The 22,125-nt window shown below is 39.9% G+C and overlaps 1 protein-coding gene across 2 annotated transcripts in view; it reads right to left on the bottom strand.

Annotated features, from left to right (window-relative positions):
* Window positions 1-1,285: 1,285 nt before the first annotated feature.
* Window positions 1,286-22,125, bottom strand: part of ABCG8 (ATP binding cassette subfamily G member 8) — a 46,770-nt gene continuing 25,930 nt past the window's right edge. The window contains exons 6-13 of one of the 2 annotated variants that reach the window (XM_074204849.1): window positions 21,454-21,723; window positions 14,468-14,633; window positions 14,280-14,372; window positions 13,486-13,685; window positions 9,308-9,384; window positions 6,954-7,221; window positions 6,141-6,268; window positions 1,286-6,038 (exon numbers count right to left, since the gene is read on the bottom strand). In XM_074204849.1, coding sequence (XP_074060950.1) covers window positions 5,901-6,038; window positions 6,141-6,268; window positions 6,954-7,221; window positions 9,308-9,384; window positions 13,486-13,685; window positions 14,280-14,372; window positions 14,468-14,633; window positions 21,454-21,723 — 1,340 coding nt within the window. In that variant the 3' untranslated portion in view covers window positions 1,286-5,900. The remainder of the gene's footprint in view (window positions 6,039-6,140; window positions 6,269-6,953; window positions 7,222-9,307; window positions 9,385-13,485; window positions 13,686-14,279; window positions 14,373-14,467; window positions 14,634-21,453; window positions 21,724-22,125) is intronic. The other variant, XM_074204841.1, reaches the window with a different exon arrangement.

Here is a 22,125-nt window from a genome sequence, read left to right as displayed (position 1 = left end):
TTCCTTAAGAATGGTTATATTAAAGAAGGGAAAGGAAGGAAAAGGAATAAACATTTATTTTATATACTCATGGCATTACAAATATTATCTCAACTGACCCTTATAATAGCCCTGTAAGGTATGGATGCTGTTATCATTCACATTTTATAGCTGGTGAAATTAAGGCAGATCAGTTAAGTGATTTGCCCCGGGTCACACACATCTAGTAAGTGTTGGGGGTTGGATTTAAACTGCTCCGCAGCCCAGCACTCTGTCTACTGGGCCACCAGATGGTGCCTCATCCACAAAAGATCGAATTTGACTGGACAATTCATAAAAGATGTCTATAGTCTTTTGGGGTCTAGACCTGTGATTTTACTGGTCTTTGAACACTACTAGTGTAAAGACATTTTCCATTGGTAGAGATGGTAGCTCAACTGGAACTTGGAGACTTGAGGCCTTGATAGATTGAGTAATTTATTTTTAGTCCCACAGCTGAGATATGTCAGAGAGAGGACTTGAGCCAAAGTCTTCCTCTAAATTGTATATATGTTCTAGTTTTCATTCCAGAGCAATATAGATCTCTCATAACTGTTCTTTGTCTCAAAGTCAAGAGTTTGGTCCCATGAACCCTCACATGAAAATAGCCATAACCATTTTTTTTTTTTTTTTTTTTTGCAAGGCAATGGGGTTAAGTGGCTCACCCAAGGCCACACAGCTAGGTGATTATTAAGTGTCTGAGTCTGGATTTGAACTCAGGTGCTCCTGACTCCAGGGCCGGTGCTCTATCCACTGTACCACCTAGCCGCCCCTCATAACCATTCTTTGTAGGGCCACAGAGATCTTCCAGCTCAAAACCTGTGATCCTCTCTGATTTTCTTGGATCCACAGGTCTCTCGCTACAGTGTTTGCTGTGCCTGCTGACATTAATAGTCTTCTTTTCCAGATGAGAAAGCCAAAATTCAGAGAAAGTTAAAATAGCAGAACAAAATCTCCCAAGCTAGGCTTCTCCCATGCAATTCTCGCTCTCCACCATCACTTCACAAAGTCTTCCTATTTTGTGGTCCTGCTTTATGACTGCATCCAATCCCTGCTTTTCCTGTAGTATCTGTGTATTAGTTGGGTTTTAATGCTAAAAGTCTTTCCTGAGTTTGATATCATAACCAGTAATAAAATGAAAAACAATTCATTGTTTATATTGTAGAGATTGCAAAAGTACTTAAAAAAGGTGAAAATATTTTCTCTTTTAGTTTATTTCTTTTAGTGATTCCCCTTTTTGAGAGATTGTTCTCATTTTATTGCTTTTTTCCCCCTTGTGAAAATGTAACCGTAATTTTATTTCATCTGGTTATCCCAAATCAGATCTTTATTTGTCTCATGCCATCAGGTACACTTGATACTTACAGATTGAACAAGGAGGTGAAGGACTTTAAATTCCTCCCAGGCCAGGACTCAATTCCTAAGATAGAATTTGCCAACATTCACCCATTTGGACAAGAGTTGTGATTGACTTACATTCTTTTGAGAGATCTAACTAAAAAGAATTGTGGGATGGACTAGATCTGGAGGTGCTGTTTGGCAATGATGTGATTCATGCATATCCCCCTAGAGTCCAGTCCTTTCAGATTTATAACAACTTACAAAGCTATTGTATAATTTCCCCTGAAAAGTCAAGTTTGTGGTTTTTTTGGGACAGGGGGGTAAATTATAGCATTTTTTTTATCAAAGAGCAGTTAAGTTTCCCTAAATTCAAATGCATACTAGTAGCTAAGGTTCAAACTTAGCTTGATGTTATTCTGGTGCTTAAGGCATTCCCTAAGTTTCAAGTCCTATCTTAAATAAATTTAGTCTTCAGTTACACTCTACTATCAAGCTGATTGTACCCTCTCATGTCTGATTACAATTTTCATGTTTATATTGTGTCTTTCTGATAAAGCAGGTTTAAAACTAGAAAATTATAAAACATCTTCACAGAGCACATCTTCAAGTGAATGTTCCAAGGTGAGTTTTAGAAAGAAAGGTTAAAAATATTCATGTAGAAAAGCATTCCTTGTGACAAGGATAAGCTTTGGATAGGAAAGTACTTCGAAAGTAGTTGTAGATGCTTGTACTGAACTTAAGGAGAATTTCCCACTGTTAATATTGTAAATTAAACTAAGGAGCAACTTTATTTTGTCTCATCCATTTGCTAAGAGCCCCTTTATGTTTCCCTCAACAAAGGAATCTGAGGCTTCTTTGGAATAATCACTACAGGACTGATGTTAGCTACTATGTTACTGCTTTTCTGGTGATTTTGAGGCAAGTGGGGAAATGTTACGTTTAAGGACATCAAAATGCTTTCAGAGCATTCAACCTTCCTCTCTTGAGAGGAAGAAGCAAAAATCCCCAGGTTATATTTAGGTGGAGAAGATGAACTTGTTGAATCTTACGACTTAGTAGTCACAGATTAGGAGGTTCTTAGTGATATATTTTATAAAATAATCCTGTTTATCAGGAAGAAAAAGTAGACTTTTGTTCTTAAAACATTGTCAGCACTTATCTTTTCTATGAACATTGTAAACTTGGGTGGAGTAAGTAACCATCCTCCAGTAGACGCGAATGGATTCAGGATACCATTTAGATCAGTATTCAAAACAAAGACACTTAGCAGCCTAAAAACAAAAGTTTTCCCTGTTTTTTTCCAAGACCTGGCCTCTATTGCAAGAGTGACTAGGTCATCTAATACTCCCTAAATCTATGTGCCCTATACTACACTAAATTATTACACTAAGTGATTCTAGTCTCCTGACAACCTGTGTTTTAAAGGGATTCTATTGAGTTTAATCCAATAGCCCAGTGGGAATCGGGGTTAGTGTTTGGGTTGGTAGCTCCTGAAATACTGTTCTGGAAGGTTGTGAGTCTTCTCTTGGAAGCACCCTCTCACCTGAGTGTTGAAGTCACTCTGCTTTCAGACATGGTGAAGACAATCACCAAGCTTCAAGCCCCAGCTTCTCTGTTAAATAAACGAAGAAAATAGAAGTATTCAGTCTTCAGTTACACTACTATTCAAGCCGATTGGACCCTCTCTCGTCTGATTACAGTTTTCATATTTATATATCGGTGTCTTTCTGACAGACCAATAATCCCATAAATTCAGCAAGTGAAAACAACATCCAAAAATGTATGTTGAACTGGTCGCCACAGGGGGTATGAAAATTACGGTAATTTTTAGCTTTGCTATTGTTCGTTGTGCACATGAGTGTTTCTAGTAGAAATGTATCACGCTTTCAGCACCAAGCCTATTACAAAGCTCACATGATGCAGACCTGGTACAACTATAGGAAATGGTTGCATTATCAAATACAATGTAATCACTTAGCCTTTTTTTTTGACAGAGGAAAGGAATAACCTGATCTGGAGAGAACTACAGCATTTGACCAAATTAAGCCATGTCACATGTACCATGTATCAGCCTTTCTCAGTAGGAAGCCATCCTTAGAAAGAGGCCACAAACCTCCTTTAACCATGTCTTTGACAAACCAAAGAATTAGTCATTGAGTTAGTTGTTCTATTGTTTTGGGTGACAGTGCACTCAAGGGTCATATTCATCAGACCCCCACACCCTTTTTTAAGAACTTTGTCCTCTTCTCCTGGAAATTGTACTTATGTTTCTACCTGCCTCAAGTTCATAGGATTAGATTTATATGCACTAATCATTTCCCATAATTGAAAGTCCTACCACTATCTCTGGGTCCTGGTTTCCTCCTCTGAAAAGTGAAGGGTCCTGGCAAGATGACTTCTAAGGACCCTTTCATCTTCAAATCAATGTACTATGTATAAGTGATGCCATTTGGAATTTAAAACCACTGTTTACTACACTGCAAACGTGGCTTGAATGCCTCCTTTCTAATAGGAAGACTGATGCGCCTCCCTGGGAGGGAATAATAACCTCCCATTTCTAGAACATTTTGAGATTTATAAAGTGAACTCCCCACAATATTCCTGAAGCTGGAGTTGGATAAGACTGGACTCTTCTCCTCCCCCACCCCTCCCATTTTACAGATGAGGGAGCTGAAGTTTACCTATAACTTCGGCAACGAATAGGAGAGCTGGGGGCAATTGGAAGCCAGAATCACAAACCTTTTTTGTACAAAACAAATCCAATTTAAGATGTATCCCTAATGCAAGCAGTACTTAATGATGACCAGCAAAAATAAATGATTTGGCAGTTTCAGCAACAGAGGCTCTTAAAAGCTTCGTGAAGTAGAAGGGCCAGATTAAAAACTTGATGGTATTCATACAAAATGAACCAAAAATGAATGAATGACCTTGCACAGAAAAGTGGAGAAATATTAATATCAGCTGCCTTTAAAGGATTTCTAACCTCCATTTAAATATTATTGCTTTAATTAATAGTTGCCAACCCTGGGAACTTGTTCTTTGGCTCTCTGTTAAAAATGATTGCATGAATTTCACCCCAGTGCTGAGTCTGGTGGGATCAGATTCTTTCTGATTCCAGTGGACAAGGGCCATTTTTTTCTGTTTAGCTAGTTGTTTAACTGCCATAGGCCATATGTGCTGATGTCATTGGACATTTTTTGTGACAAGGTTCAGCAATAAAAGGTGGTTGCTTTCTTGTTTGGTTGACCTAGACCCCCATCTTTTTTGCACCTATTGATACATTAGGTAGCAAGGAGCCTCTCCAGGCCATACTGACAGCTGATGGAATGCTACCTGTGATTTTGCCATCCTCCCAAGTTTTTTTCAGTCAGATTTTGCTGACAGCCCCAATCCAGAAAAGTCAGTCTTGGAACAAAAAAAAAAAGGAAAAGAAAAATCATGTCTAAGCTGTTGCTTTCGGAATGATTAATTCAAGACCCAATGAAACATCTGCACTACGTTCCATGGTAACACATGTTAGATGAATTTAAGCATCTTTAAATACTATTGCTGATACTACCAAAATCATGGCAGCCTTTAGAAAAAGTGAGAAAAAAATAACGTGAAGGTAGTTCCAATTTTATAAATGCCAAAGCAAACTGAAATTGGATTTGAATTCTGGTCTTGCTGATTCTAGGCCTAGAGTTCATCATCCATTGGGCCTCCTAGCTCCCTCCAATCTTGTGATGGGGCTCAGTGATTATTTAAATTTATCTGGCATTATTGGGGAATAGGTAAAATGGAATTGCCCATTTCAGAGGGAAAATTCTAGTGTATTCTAAGCACCACTGATTGAAAAATGAAAGGGACTGCCATGCAATGTCAGATCATTACTATTGTGGGAATGTGCCTGGAATTGGAAGTGACTTGTTGAAGGTCACACACAAAGTGTGGCAGGATCAGATTTGGAATCCATATATCTGATTTTATTATAACTAAACTAAACCCCAAAGCCCTTATATAGGACTTAGTGACATGAGCTTAGCCACCACCTGTTATGTACACTTTCTTTCACCTATATCCTTCAGTTAAATTGCCATGAAACAAATAACCCTTTCAGGTTACAACTTTCTAGTGATATATTTTACAAGATAGATTTTTTTTTTTAGTCCAAAAATTATTTCTAGGGGAGAACTCATAGGCATGTTGTTTTTTTCTAGGTTTCCACTTTTAATTCTATCTCATGCCTCAAAATGATAGGAACATAATCCAGATGTACAAAACTTATACATGGGCCCAAAGGAAAATAAATCCAATTTTGTAAGCTCCACCAAATAGACACATTAATGCTCCAGTAGCAGGATATCAGTCCAAAGATTTGAAATTGACGTTCAACTGTCTTTATTCTGCTGCCATCCTGTGGCTTGCAAGTACCACTGCATCATCTTACGGTCCAGAGGATGAGGATCAGTGCTTTGGATGGTGAGTCTGGACTACTCTTCATCCAATAAGAGTCTTTAGGAGAGGCGGAGTTAGTGGCATAACTCAAGTCCAACCTCTTATCACCAATCTTGGCTCGATTTCTGTTTGATAAACCGTAGGGACAAATAGTACAAAATGATGAAGCTGATACTACTGCCAATAATTATAACATAGCTAGCGTACAATGGGTGTGAATTCAGGTCCAGACTATCAGTTATCTGTGGGCAGAAAGAAAAATATTACTGAGTCATCTTTTTCTTTTTAAAACCATTTTTTTTAACTTTGTAAAAAAAGAAGTCAAAATGCTGTTTATCTCTTACCAGGTTTCCTGCTACTGGGATGGTAATGTTTCCAACTTGTACCTTGAAAGTGAGTCCATTAAATTGAATTTGCATTAATCCTTCATAAGACCATCTGAGACAGGATACTTTGGAAATCCAGGCTGGCACTGAGAATGAAACATGTACCATTAGGCTTGAAAAAAAAGCCTAAATAAGGCCAGAGAAAAAATCCCATCAATAAACCCTTTGTGGGTTCCCCCACTAGGTTAGGTTAGTCATTTTTTGTGGAATGAGAAAGTTGAGTTAAGAAATATGGGAAAGGGGCAGCTAGGCAGCACAGTGGATAGAGCACTGGCCCTGGGATCAGGAGTACCTGAGTTCACATCCGGCCCCAGACACTTAATATTACCTAGCTGTGTGGCCTTGGGCAAGCCACTTAACCCCATTGCCTTGCAAGAAAAAAAGAAAAGAAAAAACAAACAGCAAAGAAATATGGGAAGCCTACTTGGTTTAAAGGAGAGACTCCACTGATAATAGCTTCTTAAAGCAGAACCTAAAAAAGTGGTAAACTCAGTATTTTGTCTGGAGCTGGAATGAGCTGCAGAGAACACGAGGAGCCTAAAACTAGAGAAGTTATTGCCTGAGATGACACAGGCAGTGAATGGCAGAAGAGTTTGGGCCCGAGTCCTATAGGCTGAGTGATGGGAAGAAAACTTTTTAGGGTAGGGAAACAAATCCTCATTTGTATAGGTTATAAGCTAAACTAATAAATAGTCTGGAGATCAAAGTAAAAGGTGACCAGAAGATCATTCACCTCTGTTTTGAGAGGGGAGACCGTGGTTGCTGCCTTACCTGTCCATAAATTGTCTAAGCTTATGATGAAGCCCCCTGCTAGGTAAAATGAATTGAACAGTGCATTGACCATGAAGTAGGACATGTGGAGAGTTGGAAGCGAGGCTGCACACCACAGCGCCATAGTCCGACTGCAGTAGACCACAAGCCAGATCATCAAGAAACTCAGGATGAAATATTCTGGCTCTGGCCGGAGGTTTGCTAGCCAGTAGATTGGAATCCCATAAATGATCACATAAGCACAGTGCTCTGGAAGCTCTCCCAAAATCTGATAAGAGAAAGAATTATGGCTTTAAAACAGTGTAGATTTAGGGAGGAAATAAAAATAGAGGAAACCAATTCACCAGGATTCACAAGAGACTCAACTTTTATAACGTTTTATAGTAGGAAACCCAGAACCACAAAGTAAATGAGGAGGTTTCCTGTTGGTCCCTTCCTTAAGATGTGACTCTCCAAACTTGTAGCTATCTAAACTTTACTAATTTGGACAGTTCCTAGATGAGTGAGTCACAAACCTCTTTTTGCCTCAGTTTCCTCAACTGTAAAAGGGGGGATGATGGCACCTGCCTCATAAGACAGATGTAACAATCAAAGGAGATAATATTTTTAAGAGCACTTATCACAAGGGTGGGCAGTCTGGTACATAGGTGGGACTAGAAAGATATTTCTTTCCCTTTCCTTCCTTTCCACTTTGTGATCATTCCACCTTTCCTTGGAAGATCCCTCCACTCTTTTAAGCCCTTCCTGACTGGTCATTTACTTCTAGAATTTGCATCTTAAGGAAGCCCTCTAGTCCTCTCTAACCTGCTCCCAACACCCCAGACTTCTTTTTCTAACTTATCTCCTCCAGTTTTTCAGCTTTTTGTTGTTTTCCCCCCCTATTAAGATGGCTGCTTCTTGAGGGAAGGAGCTGTTTTTTCTACTTGTGTTTATACTCCCAACAGTTAGCCCAGAGCCCAGCATGTCAATGAGCAAATACTCTTTGACTTGTTGACTTAGAGCATAAGCTAAACTTCATCTTTGCTCTCTTAGTTTTGAAGGTAAACTTGAGGGGGAGGGACTGTGTTTTGCACTTCCTTTGCGTCCTCAGGAGTTTATCACAAAGCCTGGTACCTTAATAAATACTTGTGAGTGAGTGAGCTGTTGTCACTAAATAAATGAGTTAGTAAAGGTTGAAAGGGAGGTTTACATTCTCAAGCATTTTAAAAAGCATTTCCTTTCATATATGTAGTGGGATTGCAGTGACAGCCAGTGTGACCCTGTGAGAGACTTCAAAATCTGCACATTTTTCTTATCCACCCAAGTGACATTTCTGCCCAGCCACACAGATAACTTGATTCCAATAAAACCAACTGAACAGGGCGGCTAGGTGGCGCAGTGGATAGAGCACCAGCCCTGGAGTCAGGAGGACCTGGGTTCAAATCCGGTCTCAGACATTTAATAATTACCTAGCTGTGTGGCCTTGGGCAAGCCACTTAACCCTGTTTGCCTTGCAAAAACCTAAACCCCCCCCCCAAAAAAAAACCCAACTGAACAAGGATCTCTTATGCTTACAGTGACTCTCACAATTCAGTTCAATCCAAGGAGCATTTGGACACCCATTCTTTGTCAGAAATTGCTTAAAAGAAACAGTCTTCCTTCACAATTTTATGCTTTCCAGGGAAAAAGAATGATTCAAATGAAACTAACAAAAACAATCTTAATTGGGAAAATGTTTTCTAGTTTAGCCAAGCCTTTTCTCTTCTTTTTACTCCTTAGCTATTTTAGCTTAAGAAGGTAAATATCCAGCTCTGCAAAGGCTCCTTCAAAGACTGCTTTCCTTTCTGGAAGTGCTGAAAATTCAATCGCATGAGTAGGTAACATCCTGGCTGGCAGGACTGTTTCATTTCTAGACTTAGTACAATGACTTACTAACAGTAGATTCTTGGATGCTTGCTGGAATTGTGAGAGACTCTTTCTCCAAAGTGGGCAATAGTACATTCCCTTTGCTATTTGTTTTCACAAATTCAAAAAAAATAGCATTAAAATAATTTCTATATAATCTAACAGCAAGCCAGCTAAGTGGCATAATGGATAGGATGCTGAGTCTGGAGTCAGGAAGACTCATCTCCCTGAGTTTAAATCTGGCCACAGACACTTATTAGCTATGTGATGCTGGACAAGTCACGTCACCCTGTTTGCCTCAGTTTCCTCACATGTAAAATGAGCAGAAGGAATGGTGAACTACTCCCAGTATCTTTGCCAAGAAAATTACAAAAGAATCGAAAAACACAACAGTATAATAGCAATCCAGACATGAGTGCAGCCCACTTCAAAGCAGGCAAGCACAATGATATCTCTCAGGAGATGGGTACCTTAGCAAAGAAATAGGGGCCAACAGAATACATCCCATCTTCAAGCTCATGATAAAGCATCGCCCTTTCAGAGTGACCTAAAGTCAAGAAGAAAAATGAAGTGTTTAAAGTTAATGATATTTATTACTGTCTCTGGAAATAGCCTTTAAAACAGTTAAAATAGAAGCATTTCATTTTTAGATATTTTGATAATTCTTTTTGTTTTTACATTAATGTCATTTACAGATATGCTCCGCAACTCCCCATTGAACCTTCCCTTGTAGCAAATAAAAGTAGATGAAAAAAACAAGACAGTGAATGTGGTTCATTTGTATGCTACTCTCTCCTGCAACTTATATGTAACACACCTCTACTGCCATAGTTACCCAATTTCTCGAAGATAGAATTGGAATGGACCATTTTAGCTCCCCCTGAGAAGAGGGCCTGGCACATGAAAGGTCCGCAAGGCTTGCTTACTTCCCCCTATCTTTGTTGAGAGAGAGGAGCCTGCTGTGCCATTTATATGTCACCGTTGTGAAGAGTTTTAAAAGTTAAACAGAAACATCAATATTACCCTAGTGGTAACGGACTGGATTCTCCAGGAATGGTTCTCCAGGACAAAGATTAATGACTGCATTACATTTAGTTTTGTTTTAGAGCATTATAGTCATCACGAACGTGGTTCTCATTATTGTGTTCATTTTACTCTACATCTTTAACTTCCTTTTAAATTCATTGGAATGTATATTTGGTAGTAAGGTCACCAGATCATAGATTTTGAACTGTTCAGTTACTTTTGTTTCAATGTCGAAACCAATTCACAGATCTAATAACAATCTAGTAATGTGCCTATCTTTTCACTATCCTCTACCTTGGCTATTTGTACTTTTTATCATCTTGTTATTTAAAGTTTTCTGTCAACCTTATTTTTATGCTAATTGGCTAAGTATAAGGTAAAACTTTTGTTTCAATCCATATTTCTCATTAATATGAAGAATTTTTATAATTATTGATTATTTAAAATTCTCATTTCAAAAAAGATCACTATTCTAACTCTTTAATTTTCTTCCTGTTCCCCAAGAGATAATCCCTCCCCCCTACCAAACTTTCTTGTTTCTGTCAAAGACATGTCCATTCATGCAAACTCCCAGTTCTATAAACTCAGCATTATTCTTGGTCTCTTATTCTCCCTTACTCTCCCATAGCCACTTGGTTGCCAGATATGATCTATTCTGCCTCCTCCTCATCTCCCCCATCTGTCCCCTTTTCTCTGTTTCTACAGCTACCATTCTCATTCAAGCCCTCGCTTTCTCCACCATAGATATTACAATAGACCCAAGTCTTACACAACTCCAAGCGACTGGCTCCCTGCCAAAGTGATCTTTTTAAGGGCAGATCTGAGCATCTCATTCCCTCCCTAGCAAACTTCAGCGGCTCCCTACTACCACTAGGATAATCATGTTTCTGTTGGACTTTTAATACTCTTTGCAGTTGTGACACATGAAAAAGGACCTCACCCTATCTTTCCAATTACCCATATTCTCCATTCTAGCCAAACTGGACTTCTCCACGTTACTCAGACTTTGTGTTCTGTCTACCAGTTCCAGTGTTTGCATTGGCCTTTCCCCATTCTTGGAATACACTCCATCATCACTGCCAGACATAGTTTAAGCACACAAAGATTTCCTGATTCCCTAAATCCTGATTGCCTCCTTGTTTAGACATGTATATAGCGTATATAGCTGCCTTGTATTTATTTTGTATTTGTTCTGCATGTGTCCATTCTGTATATATATATATATATATATATATATATATATATATATTCTATGGGAAGGATAACAGTATATTCTATGTTTGACATTCTATGGGAAAGATAACCATACACAGATATCAAAATTATATGTATCTATAGGTGCACATATGTGTGCCCTATATGTTTATATGTAAATGTATGTATCCAAATATCTACATTGGTTGTGGAAGATAACATGTAAATGATGTATATTATATGTGATAAGTTGTGTGTGTATTAGTGTTTATAAGGCATACAAAAACATGCATTATGTGTCAATGTATTTTCATGGTACATGCATGTGTATCTTTCTATACACATGTTATATGAGGTACATGTATATATGGTATATGTCCCCACATATGTGACATGTGACACACATGGCATCCTGGCCATTCCACCAACTAGATACGCCATCTCTCAGCTTAGTCTTCAGCCATTCTCTCTGACTATCCCCCTTGCTTGGAATACTTTCCTTCTTCCATTCCAATTTACTAACTTCCTTTCAGTCCCAAATAAGATCCCACCTTCTATCCGAAGCCTTCCCCAGCCTCTCAATTTCAGGACCTTCCCTCTGTTAACTATTTCATATTAACTTGTTTTACATTTATTTGTTAGCATGTTGTCTCTCTTATTAGATTATAAATTCTGTGAGAGCAAGTTTTGTCTTTTTCTTCTTTTTGTATCCCTAGTACTTAGCAAACTGCCTGCCAAATAGAAGCTGCTTAATAAATTTCATTGATTGATAAATCATATTGAATACATTTTATAATGTGCATAGGCTGTAGATATATAATTTATTATCTATGTGCTTATAATGCATGCATATCTACATATATGCATGTTGTGTATATGCAGGTATTCTATAATGTATATGGATTCATATTATATATTATATACATAGAATGTTACATAGAATGTATAAATGTATATGTGTATATAATATATAGTAGAAATATATGTTATACTTCCTCACAATAATGAAAGCTCCTTAAAATTAAGGAAGGATCGATCATTTCTTTCCTTTACGTCTTCAACATTGCTCATCACGTGGGAGTTGTTTAGTAAATGTTTTCAACTGATTGATTTTCCAAATGAAGAAACTGCAGTCCAGGGCAGAGAGGTCAATAATTTGCTCTGCTTCACATATCTGCTTATTCAAAATTCCTCTCGAATTCAGGTTTCTTGACTTTCTGCTGCTCTGTGAATCTAGCTACAAGTTATCCTGGTGACCTTGAGTCAAATTATATTTGTTTGTTTATGGGCTGTAGAGCTGGACACAGTTTGGGGCTGGTCTAGCCAAACTGGACAGCTTGCTGCTCCTTGAACAGAATAACTCCCATCTCAGAGATTTCACTCAATTCCTGCCATTCTTGCCCTGCCCCCCCGGGCTCTAAGCTTCATTTTCTCTTAGAATTTGTGGCTTCTTTCATGGCCCAGCTCCCCTAGCTCCTCTCTCCGAAGCCTTTCCTTGCCCCCATCTGTTAGTCCTTCCTCCCTTCTCAGTCTGAATCCATTTGTACAAGTTATATCTCCCAAATAGAATGCAAGCTACTTTAGGGCAGAAATTATTTCAAGTTTGGTCTTTATAAACCCTGTCACTCAGCACAATGCCTTGCATGTGGTGTGTAATTAATAGATGGAGGATTTAATTTGAATACCCATCTATTGTGGAATGGCCAAGAGAGACTTTTGATCAATTAGTGGGAAAACTAAATTACAGACTTTTATTAAAAATGCAACTCATTGGGGGCGGCTAGGTGGTGCAGTGGATAGAGCACTGGCCCTGGAGTCAGGAGTACCAGAGTTCAAATCCGGCCTCAGACACTTAATAATTACCTAGCTGTGTGGCCTTGGGCAAGCCACTTAATCCCAATGCCTAGCAAAAAAAAACAAAAAGCACCCCCCAAAAATGCAACTCATTTATTTTTTGAGCATGTATCTTATTTTGAGCATAAAATGATGATTTTTGTTTGACTTTTAATGCCCTTCATAACTTACCCCCTACTTGCATCTCCCAGTTATTAAGCATTACCTAATAAAATTCCCAAATCTTGATAGAATGTAAGCTCTGTGTGGTTAGGGACTGGTTTTGAATGGTGGTTTTTTTTTTTTCATCTTTGTACACAGTGCCTTACAACAGAACTGTTTTAGAATTAAATTAAAAGCCTGCTTCAAGGAAAGAAGTTATTGTTATCTAATTGTGCCCCTTGTAATCACTATTCAGTACTTAGCAAATCCTTTCTTTCTTTATAGTTCCAAAAAAGATAGATATGCTTCTAACCAGCCCAGCCCAAAGTGTCTCAAATACTGAATGAACCCAGTAAATTCCAAATGAATGACACTTTCCATCTTTGGATTATTTTTAGGATTTAGCAACGTTCATAACAAATAAGGCACTTACATTTTGCAATAACATGCAGAATAACTGGGAAGGGAATCAGAGCCCCAATCATGAACAGGAGAGCAGCTGTGTCCATGAAGGAGCGACGGATTTCTCCATGGCCATAATAGAGAAATCCAATGATCATGGACATCAGAAGGGCCTCTAAACCATTAACCAGCAATGTCGACAGGTCCCTGAAGTCATTGGAAATCTGTCGACTTAAGAAGCATGGCATCAAATTAGCAACAGTGAAGGTGATGACCTGCTGGAGAGCATCCTGTCTCTCATGTGCTGATCAGAGTTGTTTTATATTATAGTAATTTATCTGTCTTAAGTCAACAGCATTTATTAAGCACCTACTATAGGCAATAACCATTTCTAGGCACTGGGGAGAAAAAGACAAAATAGCCACCCCACCCCCCAATGAACTTGCACTCTAATGGGAGGAATGTAGCTAGTATCTTAGGTCCTTTATAGACTGTAAGCTCCGAGGGCAGGTATTACGTCTATTATCTAAGAGAATACCTCCCCCAAAGCTCAAGGTAATAATCTGTAAGCAGTAGTCACTGAATGAGTATTTATTGAGTTAAATTGATTTTTTTTCAGATGAATTCCATTTTCTTCAGGAGATATATGGTTCTATAGTTCTTCAGTGTTCAGTGGACCATGATTATCTACCAGTAGAACTTCACCTCTGCCCAGAGTAGCTGGAACATATAGGTGCTTAAAAATGTTGATTGATTGGTCAACATACCATCAAAATGCTTAAATGAATTACCTCTTAAAATTAACTTTAGAAGTCTTTGATTTACCGAATGAGAATGGTGAACTGTTGCACTGTCCCTGGGAGCTGGTGGTCAGAAGGTGTTGGTAAGGTAATAGTCTTCTCTGAAATGAGATGAGACCTGTCAAAAAGCAGAGAGCAGGGCCGGGGGTTTGTTTCTGGTAATTGCATCCAATTTACAGGTCAGCTGCACTTCTCTGCCAGATTCAGCCTTACCTGGATTCCATGGAGACATTCAGTCCACTTTCCCCTTCCACAGATCTCCACAAGAAGTCATCAAAGTCTCGAACTTTCTCCAGAAACAAGGCAGCTAGGGACTTGACCTTCTCTGTGGAGGCCATCTCTTGTTGTCTGTCCTGTCTGTTGATGCTGATCAAATCAACTGTAAGACACATGAATGACTATCATGGCCAACAGGGACTCAAATCTGACTTTAGATGCTGATAAGCTGCATGACCCTGGGCAAGTCACTTAACCCAGATTGCCTCAAAAAAATAGACCCTAAAATGATCTGGTTATATATTTATATTTGTGTTATCCCCTATGGGGTGTGTGTGTGTGGGGGGGGGAGACAACTGGGAATTGTTAGAAGCAGGACCCTAACTCACATCTTTCTGACTCCAAGTCAAGAGCTCTATTCATGGTACCTGATAATTGCATTGCTTTTTCCAGTGAGGTCTGAGAAATATATTTCTAAATCTTAAAACACTACATATGAGTTATAATAATATCTGACACTATAAAACACGTGTTCTTTGTTATGTTTTTGTTCTGGAGGAAGCAATCAGAGTCAAGTGACTGACTCAGGATCATGCAACTAATACATATCTGAGGCAAAATTTGAACTCAGGTCCTTCTGACCCCAGGGCTAGTGCTCTATCTATTGTGTCATTCAGTTGCCCCTTATACAGTAAAATTTATAAATTTAATCTTTACCAACAGCCCTGTAAAGTAGATGCTGCTTTTATTTCCATTTTATTAACAAGGAAATTGAGATCAACAGAGGTTAAGTGACTTGCTTAATAATACAGTTAAAGTCAGGGGTAAGACTTGAATCCAAGACCTCCTGACTCATGGTCTGTTAGACCACATTGCCTTTATTATATTAATAATGAACTATTTTGAAGATGAAAAAGCTGAAGTATGGAAAGATTTATTTTTTTTAAAAATGAAGTCAATAAGCAACCTCATGAATAGAGCCTAGATATCTTATTACATTCTTGATACAAAATATTAATATTATTATATAATAGGTTATGTATTAATATTGTCATATTATGATTTACATAATATATTGTTATTATATTATATAATAATTAGTAATAATAACCTTAAATAGCTTTTATATAGCATTAGTTGACTTTCACAGCAACTCTATGAGAAAGGTATGATTATTCTCCCCATTCTACAGATGAGAAAACTGAGATTGAGAGCAGTGATTTGCTCAGAGTGGGTCACCATAGCTAGAGAATGTCTGATGCAGGATTTGAGCTTAGATCTTCAAGACACCAAGGTTAACATTCTCTAGACTCTATCACCTAGCTGTCTTTTCTTTCTTTTTCTTGTAGAAACCAATTTAACCAACTTTTTCCTCTCCCAAATCCCTACTCCCCCTGTGGGCGCATCTGTGGAAGCAGTGACATGGTAAAAGCTTTGGAAGGAGGAGATAATGTGAGAGAAAGCCAATTTGGTCGAGCCAAAGAATGCAGGAAGGAGAGTAATATTTCATGAGGCTAGAAAGACAGTTGTGGCCAGGTTATGAGGGTTTTTTAAGAGGTGAACAGAGTTTGTTAAGTAGGGGAGTTGCATGGTCAGATCTGCCTTTGTGGAAAATTGCTTTAGTATCCATGTGGAGGATGGACTGGGGTGGAGAGTGACATGAGGTAGGAAGGGGCTGCTAAAAGAACCTAGATGATGAGAACCTGAGCTACGGTGAAACCTGTATGAGAGAGAGTTGGATGGGAAAGGTGTGAGGGTAAAAATGACATTTGTCATTTGATTGACTATGGGGCAGGGGGAAAGAGTGCGGAGTCCAGAACATGTCATCCTTTACCAGGGATTGAGTTGTCTTGGCTCTTATAGACTCCTTCCAGGTAGACAGTAAGTCATATTTCTTTTATTGCAAGTTCTTGCTAGACTTCCTCTCCTTTTGGTGCCTCCTCTATCACAAGTATTGCTACAGATTACAGTCCCTTCTACTCCAAAGCATCAAGTCATCCACAGAGTATGGGCCTCTGTCCTGACTGCCCTCTCTGCACTTCCCAGTTGACAGGAATTATGATTTCTCTAGTAATAAAGAACTTGGGGTCCAGAGTGACATATGGGCGGCTGGGGCCTCAATTCAGGATCTGCCACGCAGTTCTCTCTCTAGGGCAAAGGGTCTCAACCTTTCTCATGTCATGGATCCCAGTGGTGACAGTCTGATGAAGCCTGTGGGCCTCTTCTCAGAATAATGTTTCCAAAGGCATAAAATAAAATGAATAGAATAAATAATAAAAGAAGCAATTATATTGAAATAGAGTTATCAAATTATTAAAAATGATAAGTTCACGGACCATAGGTTACAAAGCCCTGATTTAGGGCAATGGGATGCAGTTCAACATCTGTTTCCATGGATCCTCCCTTTAGATGTCACTTTACTCCTTAACATAAAGCTCTCACGAGTCACTGTCTGCAAGACTTCATCCAGCCCCCGTACTGACTAGGCTTTCCATCTGGTCAGCAGGATATCAAAATCCTGACAGGTTCTCCAAGGGCTGACTGGGCAACTACTTTGTGATAATAATAACAGAAGCGCCCATTTCTTTAGAGCTTGTTAAGTGTCAAACACTTTGCCAATCTCTTTGAATCCTCAAAACAACCTTAGGAGATAGGAATTATTATTATCTTCATTTTACAGATGAGAAAATTGAGACAAACAGAGGTGAGGTGACCTGCCCAGGGTCACACAGTTACTAAGAGTCTGGGGTCATAATTGAACTCATGTCTTCCTGATACCTGGCCCAATGTACCATCTGCTGCTCCACAGCTTTGTAAATGGTCAACAGCAGTTAGCTTAGACTTCCCAAAAAGCTCATAGTTCCATGACCTGATTGATAGAATCCAAGAGCAGGTGCCCCTGATGCCTCTAAAGCACCAAATTGAGTCAGTCACCCATCCTCCAAAAACCTGGGGGAGCCACATGGTGGCAAAGCCCACCACTGGCATCTTGAAGCTTTGGCACAGATAGCCCTGGCTATAGGAGGTAGAGTGTTTTTTTTTTTTTTAATGTGTACTGAAGTGAGAACCCACCTGCCACAGTGGAAGCAGCCCTAGGCTAGGAGTTCAGGAGATGTGGGACCTAGTCTCTATTTGGCTACTGGACAGCTTTGTGATTTTGGCAAACTCATTAAAGCTCTGATCCTCAGTTTCCACATTTGCAAAATTGAGAAGGGGGGGGGGGAGTTGGACTGATTGGTCTGTCAGGCCTTATCCTGTTCTCAGTCTTTGACCCTTGGGCATGATGAAGTCCCAACTAAGGAGTTCCTTCTTCAGTATCTGTTTCAACTGATCTTCATGTGATGGAGTTACAAGGCTCCCTGATGTTCCTGTTTACCCTTATCTGTCCATACTATCAGTGAGTAAATACTTTTAAGTGCCTACTATGTGCTCTGGGGGATAGAAAAAGACACAAAAAACAATCCCTGCCCTCAAGGAGCTTATAGTCCTTGCAAACAAATACATACAAAGTAAGCTCAACACAGGACAAATAAGAAATAATCAACACAGGGAAGGCACTAGAATTAATGTATGTCAATGCTCTTTCTCAAACGGAGTACCCAGAATCAAACAGGGGAGTCGGCACATGGTCTGACCAATGGAGCCATATGTCCTGCCAAACTCCCTCTGGAGTTCATGTTTTTTTACGAAGGAATCTCCTCATAATTTTCTTCTGCTTTGGTTAACTTTTTCCTCCACCACCTCTCTCCCTCCATTTTCTCTCCTCCACTCCCTTCCCTCCTTCCTACTACTGTTCTTGAGCAGGAATAGTGCTCAAGAAAAAGACTATAAAATAGTTCAGCTGGTTCAGGTCCTGGATTTATAGTTTCATTGATATAAAAGCTTTTCAAGAGGAACAATACTCTACTAAAGCTGGTCAGCCCCTGAGAGGTGCCTGGATTACTGAGGGGTTGCAAAGCCCTTATGGGTGATTAGTGGGGCTTAAACCCCAGCCGTCTCAGTTTCCAGGTAAATTTGCCATCCACTGTTTCAAACGGCATCTCATATGACAGTTATTCCAGGAAATGATGAATAGCAAATTTTTCTTCAGGAAAACATTAGCAGAAAGGAACAGCCATGCTCTCTTAGAGCCCAGGCCCCTCCAGGCTCCCCAGTGCTCAAGAGTTTAGGTACAAAGAGACTCTCTCTGCATCTGTCAAAGTTGCTGGATGGAGGCCTCTGATTTCTAACCCCAGAGCAAGGGTTACATCAGGTTGGGCTGCTTCAGGCTTGCACATTGGATTGTATACTCTGTCTTTTTTATCTCTGGGTATGTTTACAAAACATGTGACCAGAAAAACTGCAGAAATTGAACTTAGGTCATTGCCTTGCTGGCATCATTTTAATTCATACTAAACTCTCATGTCCAAGAGCTAAGTCCAGTAACTGCAATAATAGTAGGGAAGAAAGAATATTAGATTTGAACTCATAGGGTCAGGGGCAGCCAGGTGACACTCTAGAGCACTAGGTCTGGAGTCTTGAAGTCCTGAGTTGAAATTCAGCCTCAGACATTTACTAGTTTCGTGACCCTGAAAAAGTCACTTTATCCTGATTGCCTCGGTTTCCCCCTTTGTAAAATAAGCCATAGAAATGAAAAATCTTTTTTTTTTAGGTTTTTTGCAAGGTATCGGGGTTAAGTGGCTTGCCCAAGGCCACACAGCTAGGTAATTATTAAGTGTCTGAGGCCAGATTTGAACCCAGGTACTCCTGACTCCAGGGCTGGTGCTCTATCCACTACGCCACCTAGCTGCCCCCCAAAATGACAAATCTTTCTAGTATTTTTGCAAGAAAACCCCAAACACAAAGTGTCAGATACAACTGAAACAAGTGAACAACATCAGAGTCAGATGATCTAGATTTGAATCCCAGCTCTGCTATTTACTGGCTATGTAACCTTGGGTAAATCACATCATCTCACTGAGACTCAGGAGGGTAGAAGGAGGGTGTTGGGCTAAATGACTTCTAAAATCCCTTCCAACTCTGAGCCCATGATTGGAGCCTGATCCTCTGAGCAAGAAGGATTGAGGTGAACCCAGTTCATGTCATCACTACTTGTGCAAAACAATGCAACTCTCAGAAAGCCACAGAGCCCCTTAATCATGACCTAGTTTCAGATAGCTTGTGTCAGAGGGAGCACGTCTGCGCATGGAGCAGCCAGTCACAGGCTGGCTAGACCCTAACTTACCCTTGATGGCAGATCCCATTTTTCCTTTGGCTAGGAATGGCAAGGTTCCTTTCCAGTTAGGTCACCCCAACTTCCTATGAGTATGTTGAGTCTCATTGTCCTGTGACCTCCCTTCCCATCCCCTTCTGTCTGTCAGCTCCATTAGGTAGCTTGCCTTCTAAGAACCACGGACCTATTTCTATATCTCCCCCATGTCAGATTTCTATCTTCAAAATCTCTGTTTGGAAAGATCCTTAGGAAACAGTTTTCCCACTGAGACTTATTCTACAACCAAAATACACAGAGAATGTCTGCCTCAGTCCCTGTCTGTGGTGGATCCAAGTCAGATTTCTGGTTCTGCCTTTAGCATCCAAGGACAATTGTGAAATTATGCGGTAGGCCCTCTATCATCTCAACTTACATAAAATGTTGTCTGTGGGAGGGCATTCAGATACCAGGGGAAAACTGAAGACGGGGGAAGAGGGGAAGGTTGTGGTTGACTACAGTCACAAGTTCCAAAGCTGTCCTGACTGGCTTTCACATTCTGCACCATGGAGAAGCAAAGGATCGTACCTCTGAAGGGTTTACGGCCCTAAAAATCCAGCCCCTTTTCTATGATAGCTCGTACAACTAGGGAAGCATCTCCCCTAACCAATATAGTTCCATGTCCTGTCCCTAAAGTTCTTTATAATCCCCCTCTTCTTACACTTCATTGTCCTCTGTCCACGCTAACAATCCAGCCCATTTTCTTCATACATGAGATACTCCACTTCCTGATTCTATCTTTGAATTTGGCCATCTCTCCTGCCTGGGATGTGCCCCTCCTCACCTTTCCCTCTTTTTGCTTTCCTGGCTTCCTTTGAGACTCATTCCAAATCCACCTTCTGCAAAAGACCATTCCTACCCACCCCCACCTACTAGAACTTTCCCTCTGAGATTGTTTGCCAATTAGTGTCGATACCTTAAAGGAAAATGTCTAGGAAGTTTCATATTTGTCTTCTCCATTAGAACGTAAGCTGCTTGAGGACAGGAACTGTTTTTGCCTTTCCTCGTATCTCCAGCACTTGGCACAGTTTGGCCACAGGCCTGGACCTCAGATATCCACTGACCTTCTGCCAGATTCAACCTCTCTCCAACAGACCCCATTTCTGCCTCTTCTTTACCTTGAGACCTCCTCACAAGGACCCCCTTCCTCTTGTGAGGCACATCACTTCAGAGAAAAAAATGTACCCTACCTCTAGTTACGACTCGGATCCAAGCTTTGCTTTAATAGCCCATCTTGATAAGATTTTCAAAACCTTTTTGGAATCTCCAGGACTTCAGCCTATATCACCAACCTCCAAGAACTTCTCTGACTAGAATTTAAATCAGGCCTTTCATTTGTCTTGAGTCTCTCTTTTCAGGTTTTAAGAATCTCATCCCCCACCCTTCCCAACTTTGGAATCTGGAATTTATTAAGCAAATTCATGTTCAGCAGCACATCACCATTATTCTGCAGACTTCAAGACTTTTCTAAGGCTTCATGATGCAGCAAAAAGAACACTGGCTTTGTAGACAGGAGAGCTGGATCCAAGCTCCTGTTACCCAAGGGAAAAATCACTTAACCTTTCTAAGCATCAACTTGCTTATTTGTGGTATCTGTCTCATAGGAGGCCGTAAGTCAGTGTTTCAACTGTGAAATTTTTCGTGAATGGGTCAGCTGTACTGACAGGATGGGGAAGAGAAATGCTGGCTGACCAACCTGGACAATAGCCTAATCCGAAGGCTTTTGTTGACTCACCATAGAAGTCCGCGGGATTGCTATACCTTGGACAGGGGTAGCCGATTTCTGTGAAATATTTCACCATGTCCCGGGCTGTTCCTGAGTATATGGTGGTCCCAGCAGTCATCAGGAGGATCAGGTCAAACAATCTGAAGATATCTGAGCGAGGCTGATGAATCGATAATAGCACTAATCTGTTGCCTTTTGCCAGCCTGGATAACGTTTTTACAAGGTTATGGGATGTGAAGCTGTCTAAGCCCGAAGTAGGCTCATCCAGTATTAAGATTCCTGCCAAGTGAAAAGACCATAATGACCCACTATTACTAGTGATTTAAACTATATAGAATAAAGTTCTGGGCTAAGCCACATTTCTGCAATTATTCCTGAGGACAGAGGGGACAGGGACCCAGAAATATTTTCCTTGAAATCCGAAAAACCTTCTTGCCTCCAAACTTTTAATCTATCTATCCCCATTTTAACCTCTTAAAAGCTTACCAATTTTTTTTTTTAGGTTTTTGCAAGGCCGGTGCTTTATCCACTAGCCACCTAGCCGCCCCAAAGCTTACCAATTCTTCAAATGCCCTTTCCTCCATGAAGCCCTCCCCTATTTATCCCAACTTGAAAAAAATCTCTCCCTCTTATAAACTCACACTTATTTATATTCTTGTTATGAACTTTTTGCACTATTCT

The sequence above is a fragment of the Macrotis lagotis genome, chromosome 1 (assembly GCF_037893015.1).
Source record: "Macrotis lagotis isolate mMagLag1 chromosome 1, bilby.v1.9.chrom.fasta, whole genome shotgun sequence".
In the NCBI taxonomy this organism is placed as follows: Eukaryota; Metazoa; Chordata; class Mammalia; order Peramelemorphia; family Peramelidae; genus Macrotis; species Macrotis lagotis.
The sequence above is the reverse complement of the archived record's forward strand: the minus strand, read 5'-3'. Positions and strand labels throughout refer to the sequence as shown.